This window comes from Battus philenor, unplaced genomic scaffold (assembly GCF_028537555.1).
Source record: "Battus philenor isolate CCGP_79_NKW_IND1 unplaced genomic scaffold, ilBatPhil1.0.hap1 SCAF_14, whole genome shotgun sequence".
Classification (NCBI taxonomy): domain Eukaryota; kingdom Metazoa; phylum Arthropoda; class Insecta; order Lepidoptera; family Papilionidae; genus Battus; species Battus philenor.
Window position 1 is genome coordinate 12,811,801 of NW_027181676.1, and position 11,504 is coordinate 12,823,304.

The 11,504-nt window shown below is 37.2% G+C and overlaps 1 protein-coding gene across 2 annotated transcripts in view; it reads left to right on the forward strand.

Moving 5' to 3' along the window:
• The window catches only part of rols (rolling pebbles), a 230,638-nt gene extending 220,792 nt beyond the window's left edge, over window positions 1-9,846 (forward strand). For both annotated transcript variants that reach the window (XM_068761406.1, XM_068761407.1), the window contains 10 exons: window positions 130-261; window positions 862-1,067; window positions 1,628-3,074; window positions 3,689-3,936; window positions 4,532-4,817; window positions 5,300-5,410; window positions 6,153-6,310; window positions 6,829-6,908; window positions 7,569-7,797; window positions 8,907-9,846. In XM_068761406.1, the coding sequence (XP_068617507.1) occupies window positions 130-261; window positions 862-1,067; window positions 1,628-3,074; window positions 3,689-3,936; window positions 4,532-4,817; window positions 5,300-5,410; window positions 6,153-6,310; window positions 6,829-6,908; window positions 7,569-7,797; window positions 8,907-9,200 (3,191 nt within the window). In that variant the 3' untranslated portion in view covers window positions 9,201-9,846. The remainder of the gene's footprint in view (window positions 1-129; window positions 262-861; window positions 1,068-1,627; window positions 3,075-3,688; window positions 3,937-4,531; window positions 4,818-5,299; window positions 5,411-6,152; window positions 6,311-6,828; window positions 6,909-7,568; window positions 7,798-8,906) is intronic.
• The last annotated feature ends 1,658 nt before the right edge of the window (window positions 9,847-11,504 follow it).

An 11,504-nucleotide genomic window follows, 5' to 3' on the forward strand; every position in this document is an offset into this window, starting at 1 on the left:
TAGTGGATATTTCACATATTTTTATTTTTGTCCCATGATACTAGTTCGCAAACATTAACTAAAACTATTATGCGTGATTATTTTTACGTCACAATCTTCCCATCCTATGTATAGTTTTTTTTTTCACAGTTCACCCATCACCACAATTAAATCTTCGGCCGCTTTTCTTCGAAGTGCCGTCCACTGACAATCAAGGCTGCTTCTCGGGCCGGCAGTGGCTGTTGAAGGATATGGAGAAGGCGCTGGAGTCAACTTCATCAGGTACATTTCATTCAGGAAACAAAAGTTTATAAAAAAAATCTTCACATTTGTTGCTTATAGATGGCGCGAAAAACGAAAACCAGATGTGGTGTACTATTTCCAATTTTGATCCGATCACTAGGGCAGCGACTTACAACATTGATATCGTTCGAATTCAAATCGGCTTTTAGGTAAAATTCGAAAAGTTAAGTGTAGTTTATGTGTATAAAGTATTATAGCCGTAATGGCTAGTAATGCAGAGCGAAGATTTTATTAGTTCATGTGAGAATTCTACAAATTTTTCAAGTGTAAAGGATTTTTAGATTAAAATATATATAAATTTTTATATAAATATTAAACGCAATGGGGCTGAAAGTTTCTCAAGAGGCGGCCACAAGCTGATAGACGCGCCTACAATAGGCCCTCCTTTAGGTAGACCGATGACATAATCGAGGTCAATCAAGGATTGCAAGATGCTGGCAGTCCAAGATCGGTCATGGTGGCGATCTTTGGGACCACTTAGCCTTGTAGTGGGTGTCCACCTTCTGATATAGTTAGTAGTTAGAACTGCTGCGTAGAAAAGTTAATTTTTACTAAAATATATTCCTAATCGTCTTCCAGGCATCCTAATCTCAGGAAGTCCGGGTACAGGGAAAACTGCGCTGATACTGCAGCTGGTAGAACATTCCTGCTTTGGTAGGAAGCGGAACTTCGAGTATGAGGAGTTGAGGGAGCAATCGGACTTGGGAGAGATACTCCCGGAGGAGCTCGTTGAGGGGATGTTCACACATCTCGCTTCGCAAGTTGTCGCATATCACTTCTGTCAGGTCAGTGAAAAATTAAATATTCAGATAAGAAAAGTTTTTTTATTCGAATACATTTGTAGAAGACACAAAAATTGCCAAGCTATCTTTTGACATAAATTTATAGTTTATTTAGTAACTTTCTTATAAGGTAACCTCGACTTTTCATTCAATATATTTTTAAAAAATACGTGCTTATATCGAAAGAGCCTTTTAAACCCCAGACATGCATGCTTCCAACGCAAGTGTATCCGATGGCCAACTATTAAATTTTGGCTCTTATAATTTTACCAACAATTAATACTAAAATAAACTAAGTTTATCAACTTGGTACTAATTGTGACTATGCAGACTATGTTACTTTCTAGTGACGCCACCGAAGTAATTATCTCTAACTATATCAATACTAAATACATTTACCCGTCATTGAATAAAATTCAATTAAGAAACTTTTGTTAATTTCTTGTATTTTTTATAAAGAATTTTTTCAAAGAGTTGGATAAAAATATCGATTTAGGATGGATGTACACCACTCTTGTTATAATTCGTTCTTGCAAAGTTTTAGTAAAGATTTTCTTTTGCAGGCCGATAACAATAGCACCTGCCTAGTAGGAGAGTTCGTCCACTCGCTCGCGGCTCAACTCTGCCAAGCGCCAAGACTGCAGGCATACAGAGAGTATCTACTCAGCGAGCCGCATCTGCTCGCGTGCCTGTCCCTTAAGGAATGCATCGCCGACCCGGACCTCGCCTTCATCAGAGGCATCATAGAACCCCTCACGATACTCAGAAGAAACGGAAGCATAGACACAATGAATGGTATAATCCTTGTCGACGGTCTGTGTGAGGCCGAGTATCACAGACCCGACCACGGGTACACCATAGCAACTTTCATAGCCAGGCACACGGCGGAAATGCCAGTCTGGCTCAAGATCGTAGCAACTGTCAGAACACAGTTCCTGGAGCTCACCAAACAACTTCCATACACGAGACTAAGTCTGGATGAATCTGATAACGTCCACAAAGACTTGCTCAAATACTTCAACGCTAGACTACAAGCCGCGCCAATTATTGAGACCAATATCAAATGTTCCACGGGCAAGACTGAAGGCGCTCACAACTCTGTCATGAAGTTCGCCCAATACGTTCTTCATTTAAGTCAAGGCTCATTCCTCTTCCTCAAACTGATTCTGGATCTACTCGAGCGGAGTCACATTGTGGTCAAGTCAACAAACTACAAAGTAGTTCCAATATCGCTGGCCCAAATATTCCTTCTCCAATTCAATCTTCGCTTCCCCACAGTACAATCCTTTGAAAAAGTCACTCACATCCTTAGTGTTTGTTTAGCGGCTTTATATCCTCTCACTTTAGTCGAAATATACTATTCCGTAAACTCCCTATTAGTAGACACGTTTTTGCCCTGGGACGAATTTTGCCACCGATTCGACACGCTCACTGACTTCCTGGTGAAGCGGATAGATAATACATACATGTTCTTCCACCCATCATTTAGGGAATGGTTGATTCGTCGCGAGGACAATGAGAGCTCAAAGTTCCTCTGCGACCTGCGTGCTGGACACTGCAGCATAGCGTACAGACTGTCGCGAGTTCAGGCGCCACTGGACCCTGAGAAGACTATGGAGTTGGGTCATCACATTCTCAAAGCTCATATGTACAGAAATCTTGGACCTGCGCAACTGGGCCTGTGTCCTAGAGATTTGCAAGCGATGATGGTTGCCACGAGCTCTGCCAATGTAGGGGAGGCGATAGCGAACTTGAGGAACATTTATACACCTAATGTGAAAGTGTCTCGTCTGATGCTCCTAGCTGGTGGTTCACCTAATCAGATCACGGAGTGTCTTGGCAACGCGCCGCTGCTGTGCATGTATTCCTACCAGGGCATCCTAGCTATGGTGGGACTGCTGATCGAGTTTGGAGCGGACTTAGAGATGACCAACTCTCAGGGATGTTCCGCTCTCTCTCTCGCCTGCCAAAGGGGACACACTGACGTCGCCAAACGACTTATTGCTGCTGGTAAGTGTTTACTGCTTACTTTTATAATAAAGTGGATGATTAAATATTTATTCAACAACCAACTTTTGAAAGTTTATTGGCTGTCAACATTAAGAAATAGCGTGAAGTATTTTTAATCCTTAAGTAAGAAAAGTTAATTCTGTCGGCCATTTGACTCTCTTTAATATATGATAAGAACAGACTCAATGAACGGTTTTTAAATCGGTTGCTCGAAAACCCAAGCAGGAATACGTGCTAAGTAAAGACTTACGCCAAATTGATAACGTGACTTCAACAAAACTTGCAAATTGAACCACGACAAGACGTACCAATAATTTCTGGTATTACAAAGTCTGGAGGAACAGATAATAAACATTAATTAATTTAAGTACGTAGTTATGCATTTTTTTTTAAAAATCTTACTATATCTTATAAACTTTATTAATTATCTCTGAAACCATTGATATTTGGATACTAACCATTTAATATTTGACTGCAAAAATGCCATACATTTGCCCCCTTTAAACATTTTACACCTACAATCATTAACCTGTATTATGAGAATATTTATTTAAAAATTTATTAATTTCAGTAATATTATTAGAGTGCTAATAATTAATAATAATAATTCACAGGCTCGTCCCTCAGTCACACCGACACGGCGGAACAGACGCCGCTGGTACACGCCGCGAAGAACGGCCACCGTGACACCGTCATCTACCTGCTGGGCTGCCAAACGGGACGGGACGATAGGGCCTCCATACAGATGGACGACGGCAGCATCGAACAGCTGGTGCCCGGCTCCAGACACGCGCTAATCGCAGCCGCTCAAAACGGTCACCTGGACATCGTGGAGTATCTACTCGATACCGCGGAGCTCATCGTGAGTAGCCTTGATCTATCGGCTTCTAGAACCTTCCAATAAAACTCTTATTCTATCATTTTTTTATAATGGTCCCCGCTATTAGGGACCTCTCGTTCCCCTAACTCGTGTGGGACAGGGACTTTTTATTTCTAATAATTTATTCATATAATTTTTTATTATTATCATTCTCATCAATATTTGACACATTCTTTTCTCTCAAGAACTGAAATATAAACCCCTGTTCAGACAACTGGTATTATTATTACAAATAAACATTGTGAAGATTATACTTTGATGTGAGATACATCTTAAAGATTTTTCATTAAATATGTCTTAAAACTGGTTAAACAATAGATAGCATTAAGCATCAAGTCTTAATGACAGTAATTGGATACTGGGGAAAAACAATTCAAGAATTCCCGAATGACCTTGGGGAAATAAATTTTCAGTGATAAAGAATAAAATGGCAGATAAGATCCAATGTCGTGAAGATATCTGTTTACAATCGATGCAACATTTTCTTAAAATTAGTAATTGAAAACATTACCTTGATTTATATTTATCATTAAAAATGAATGGTAAATTTCAATAATAAAGTTAATTTTGTTTACAGCCTGACGGCATCTGTCCGGTTACGGGCGAAACAGCACTCACAGCTGCGTGTTCGACCGGCAATGCACCCATAGCTGATGCTCTGCTCATACGTGGTGCCACACCATACTCTCTAAACGCACGACAGATGTCGCCACTAGCACTGGCTGCCAAGAACGGAAGGACTGCTCTGGTGCTCCGTCTTTTGGACTCCGGAGCCGACGTCATGGGTTCTGGTGGGAAGAATCCCCTGATCCTCGCAGCCGCTGAGGGACACAACGACGTAGTGGAGATGCTTCTAGCTCATGGTAAGGTTAATCATTTCCTAAATATGTGTTTATTTGTTTTCTTTAAAAACAACTCGGGTACATCGAGTAGAGTTGCGCAAATGTTTTAAAGAGATACAGCCCCTCCAAATATCAATAGTTTGAAAATAATAAATAACGTAATAATGATAACGTAGTAAGAAAAAGCGTTTGCAAAATTCAGATTACTGCATGCTAAAATTAAATTTTGTTTAACATCTTTTCCTGCAGACTTCGTACTTTCAGAAATTAAAGGCCTGTTGCATTACGATAAAAAATATAATGTAACCTATGCGAGTGACCACATTATACGGGATAATTGGAAATAGCTAGTACAGAAGGTTTTTGCTGACGAATGAGCTATATATTCACCTGTTTAAAGTTTTTACACTTACTACACCAATCACCTTGTGTAAACGTGAAAATGTCTATACTTTACCACAAATTAAAATCAGAATCAAAAGTTAAAATCAACTGTCTCGCAGGCGCCGATCCAGACGCTTCGGATGCAGACGGCATCTCAGCTCTTGGCTGGGCCAGCCTCCGGTCCAGAATACCTACAGTAATGCTCTTACTGGATAAGGGCGCTTCCATCGGTAAAGAAAATTTTATTATAACTCTTATACTAACTACTACTAACTCTATCTTGATACCTTTAATAGTATTGATACCTGTAATGGCAATGTACAAAACTCTTTATCACAACTTACGATCTTAAGCTACCTTTCTTAAGTTAGTCTCATTTCTAACTTTTAACATAAAAATTATTAACCAGTGCTGCCATCTCGTAGCGTCACCGGAGACTAATGTTAAATGACGCAAGACTGACTGGATCAATAAAAAATATTTTAACTTTTCTGCTAGCATTTACAATTTCAATTCACCAATAAATATGCTATCAGTGTTCATAACGCGATATTTTAGGTTGTGCTATATTAAGGATATTGTAAAAGTGACTCAAAAAAATCTGTCAAATTTTGTGGTGGGCTCTTCTCAAATAAGGGTGCGTTAAAGGTTTTTATTACAGGAAAGATCAATCTGATACTAGATTCTATCAAATTGTGATTTTCTAGCACTCTTCTCATGACATACACATATCTCTGTGAGTTATTCAAGTTATGTGAATAAATAAATATGGACAACCAACTTCTGTTTTATCAGTGGTCATACTACAAAGCACTTGTAACTACGTAGCAGTTAAGTACTATCTTAGTAAAGGAGATATGTATCCATTATCGTGCTGTAATACGAGTCCGAAAGCAACGACATGATGACCCTGGACAGCGAAGTTGAAAGATGCCTTTGTTCAAAGTAGTTCATTTATGGGTTTCGTTGCAGAACAAGTAGACAATAGCGGACGCACCCCACTGGCATTGGCTTGCGGCGGGCCTGCCGAACTGGCCGAGCTGCTATTGGAGCGCGGCGCGTCTTTGGAGCGAGTTGACCACAGCGGCCTGCGACCACTGGATCGCGCCATCGGACAGCGCAACGTGCCTGTAACTATCTCTTACTATATTCCACTATCTCTCCCTCTCTCTCTCTATCTCTTCCTCTCCCCCCCCCTCTATGTATTTCATTCTTTCCCGTCCCCAAATATAACATTTCTGTTTCTCCCAAATCTCTTCTCTGTTCCTCTATAATTACTTTCAGATATACCTAAAAGGATACCTTCGATCTGAGATACTTTTGGGTATTCCTAAAGATATAAATATCTCTTTAACAGCAACATTTCTATTTGCCTTCGTCTATCCCTCTCTAACGACGACGTATTTCTCACTGACTACGGTTATATACCTCTCTTTATAATATCCCTGTCCCTTTCTGTACTTATTCCTGTGTGGTAAATATGTTTCTTTTCTCTTTTTCCACGAAAATACGATTCATCTATTAACACAGATTAATTTTAATCCATGTATTATAGATTTATTTATTAACTTCTGACAGAAACACGTTATGATAAGTGAACCATTTTATTAGTAAGAAATCAAAAATATATATATTCAATCTTTCGCAGATCGTGAACTGTTTCCTGAGGAAAGGCGCTAAACTCGGCCCCACCACATGGGTGATGGCGTCAGGCAAACCAGAATTTATGTGAGTATAGTCACATTAAACTAACGAATCTCTTTATCACGTACAGCAGAGATGAGCAACTTTTTGTTTGAACGGGACAATTAAAATTATTTTTTTTAATTAATAATAAATATTTTTTTACTAATTACATCGTGCGGATTAGCAACATCTACTGATATAAAATAAAACTAGGCAAGATTAGTTTTAGGGAATTAGCCTGAACACTCTATAACTCAGTGCAAGGACTCTCAACTATCTCGTCTTGAGCTATCACTAGATTGATGCCTTTACTATCCTGAGTCAAGAGCGTATTGAATTATAATATTTGTGCAGTGCTAAAGCTTTATCATCATCGTCACCATACATAGGTCGATCACTGCTTTTGAGCCCTGGTGAACAAAACGTTATTATATAAACTGGAAATCTTTTAAATAGATTAAAGAGACTTAGTTAAGGCTGTAACATGCAAAAAATATTAGACGTATTTTTAGAAACAAAGGCACGGAAGCTAATGTCTATGAAATATAGATCCTAATAATAAATGAATCCTCATAGCTTTAAAATAATAAACTGTTTGTCAATTGTACTTAGTAGATAAATTGAAGAGATAAAACCAACTTTACTTATTGAATTAAAATACAATAAACATAGAAGCCAATACATTCTTTACACTTGTTACAGGCTAATACTGCTAAACAAACTGCTCGAAGACGGCAACATGCTGTACCGCAAGAACCGTCCATCCGAAGCGGCACACCGCTACCAGTACGCGCTGAAAAAGATCAACCCACTTGTGGGCGACGAAGCGCCCACGCCCACAGCGCAGCCCGCGCACGAACACGTCTCCGCCTTTGTACAACTGAAAACGAACTTACTCCTCAATCTGTCCAGATGTAAAAGGAAATTAAACGTGAGTACAAACGATACATACTACATTCTTCTTTTTCTTGTCAGTCAAAAGACGCCCAAAGCATGGTATGATCTGAGAGACATCTCTCGTCTCTACCAAAGATTCTTCTCAGCGACTTCTGGCGACCTTGATTAAGTTGTCGGTCCCACTAAGAGGGCAGCCTACCCACGGCGCCTTTACCCGTGTCTTGTGGTATTTCGATACAAGAGGGGGAAAAACAGAATGAATAATCCACTTGCTTTTGATGCCTGTGTGTATTCATTTATAATCATCATATGAGTAAATAAACGCCAAAGATCGTCACAATGGCCGGTATTGTCCAATGACTTCGCACGACTTCAAGTTATACAAATTTAGCGGGAGCGCCATCTATTGGGAAACTTAAGGAACTCATATTAAACAGAGGAATTAAATATTCCTTACATGTTTCTGAATGATGTATAACGTTATATAATTAATATTTAGAAGTCTTCAAGCAATAATTCTTTTAGATCTAGGCTTAATGAATATTGCTATATATCTAGTTTCTGTTAAATGTCCAGGTTGTTAGTCATATGAGGTTTCGTTGTTACAGCTTCATAGGTCACAGGGTTTTTATTAATTTTAGTACTAAAATCTAAATTTCTCCCACGACTAGTTCTGCCCGTTCTCGTGCGCTAATTAAATGTTATGTGGGGCGTTTGTTTGACTCGGGTACTCTGTTTTTTCGTCCCTTCGGGTGTTGTTGGTTGCCTTCATTTTGCGCTGTATCTGTAGCGGCAGTTTTCTTCTTTCTTAGTTTTCTGCTTTTTGGGCATATCAAGCCGGTATGTTAACGATGCCTGCTCTTGGGAGGCTACGAATATTGCAAATATTGTTAACAATACAGGAACCGTCAAAAAAGGCGACGCCTATCGCTTTTCAACTTCATAGTGAATGATTAGCATTCTGTTTTCAACGCCTAATTCGTTAATTTTTTTTAATTATTACTATGTGGAATAATTATTGTAACACGACTGTGCGCACTCAAAGAATCTCTCTTATGAAAAATAGTGTTTTTATGTATTATTAGTATAATTTATAATGTTTTATGAAAATAAGTGTATTATAAAGTATTTTATCCCCACCAGGAACCATCGGAGGCGCTAGATCTAGCCGCCCGAGCATCAGTGTTAAGACCAAATGCATTCGAATGTGCGTACGCTATGGCAAGAGCCATTCTCGCACTGAACAAGCCATCGGAAGCCTTGCCACATGCTAGAAGAGCTCTACTTCTTGCACCTTCCACTGACATCTCCGCCGTAAGGACCCTGAAAGCACTTCAGCAGGAGATCCTCACCAGAATCAATACAGGATCGCACAGTTTAAATGGTGACACACGATCAATGAGAAACTACGACAGCATAAGTCTTAATATGCCTTAAATACGAAAATACAATTAAAGAAATGCTATCATTAATAACATATCTATACAGATTTAAATTCTGTATAGTTTCGAATATGAGTATAATATTATACCCTCCATCACGCAGCCGTCGCACTTGTGGAACTGGGCAGATTTGATTATAAAAAATGTTACTATCTAAATAAAAAATCTGAAATCATTTACTGGATCTAGCCGATAACGTATTTTGAAGACTTGACAAATTCGATGCACTTTAAAATCGCTTAAATAAATCTGCGACTGCCCAACAATCATCCACTTGTGGGACTGGCCTGTTTTACATCTTGAAGAATGTGATTATCCAAGAATTTACATAAAATTTACACTTTATTTAGACGTTAACGTATTACGAAATCGATTGAAATTCGATGCGCTATGAAATCGCGTAAATCTAAAATATATATATATAATCTCCGAATGTCCAGTTTTCTCTCACTTCTGGGAGTGAACTGTTTTATTTCTTAAGCAATGTTTTTTTATACATTTCCAGGAAATTTATAAAAAAATCTTAAATATATAACATAATGCAGACCATGACGTATTTCAGAAAAAAAAATATCGTTGACTCCCCAATTATCTCCCACTTGTGGGACTGGGCTCTTATATTTCTTAGCAAGATATTAACAACGATGTATTTTAAAGAAGAGTGAAATCCGACGCGATTTGTATTTGCGTTATAAAAACATCGTCTATTACCCAATAATTGCCCACTTATGGAACTGGGCTGTTTTACTTCTTAAGTAATGTGATTATCTAAGAAAATTATACTAAATTCTTAAATCTATCACTTAATCTAGACAATAACGTACGGTATGACTCTTTCCTACTTATATATGTATTTATAAATTTAATAATAAAGTTTTTTTTTTCTTTAGAGTTAGTTTTTGCACGTATAGTGCTCAAATACATATGTATTTAATGTTTTACATTTTTACATATATGGAAGATAAATGCTATGTTAAGGTCGTGATTTAAGTGTTTCTGTATGTATGTATGTCGTGTATATATAATCATTAGAAATACAGTTGTAATACATGTATTATACTGTTGGCTCGAATATTACAGATGTTTTTCTACACCTTGCCATTATATGCAATGCTTTAATGTTAGATCGAAAAAATATTAAAAAAAAACACACAAATGTATTATAAAATAATAAGTAAATTCGGTGCCTTTTTAGTACAGATTTAGTACAAATTTGGTACAGATTCAGTACAGATTTAGTACATATGATTTTGGTTGTTAATTTTTTTTAATGTTTAAGTTAAAAATTTGAGTTAAACTCGAGTGCCCAATTTCTTGCTTTTCTTAATTTATTTGAAAAAAAAATTGTATTCCTCTTTTTTAAATCTTTTCGAAGGAACTATAACATATACATTATATAATCTGTTAGATAATATGAAGTGATTTGTGAAGAGGTTTTGTTGAAAAGTATTTATTTGTAATCGAACATTATTAGGGTTAGTTTTTATAATTACGTTTTTGAATATACACTTTACAACCACAGGTTAACATGTAAGATCAATGAACTACTAATTTTAATGGAAAATTTATTAAATCGACATTTGGGAAGACTGAGACATACGCCGGCTGCGATTCATTGGAACGTCTTACATTAAGGGAGTACAATATTAACTGTGACAACTATGTATACATAATTATAAATACAAATAAAATTATTGCTTCGATTTTATTTTGTTTTATTTCTAATTGTTCAAACAAATTCGGATACCAAAAAATCTTTATAGGGGTTTCTTTGTTAATTATAGTATGGTACACCCTATTCAATAATCAATTATGGAAACTATAAATAACTTAATGATAATATTGTAAGAAAATTTATTTCCCATAGACAGATTACTAGATACTAAACTAAAATATTATTTATTATCTGTCCCCAGAGACATTGTGCTATCGGAAGTGATTGGTCTGTAGCATTCCAACAGAATTATTTCATAGTGATCACTTTATACAGGAATGTTTGGAAATAGATGTCAAAGCTAAAAACTACAGATTTGCTAACAAATATGCTTTTACACCTATCGCCCGTATCCGTAGTACCTGTAATAGTACTTGACACTATATATTTATATATATATACAAATATATTGTTAATGGCATATACAGGGTATCCAATGGAAGAATTCGAATTTCAAATTCAAATTATTCCATAACCGTTAGGCGGGGAAGAGGGGAAGTGGAATATTTAGTTCGTGGCTGCAGACACGACAAATGTATACTATTGTAAGGTTATTTAAAAAACCTTAAATCGATTTTATGATAT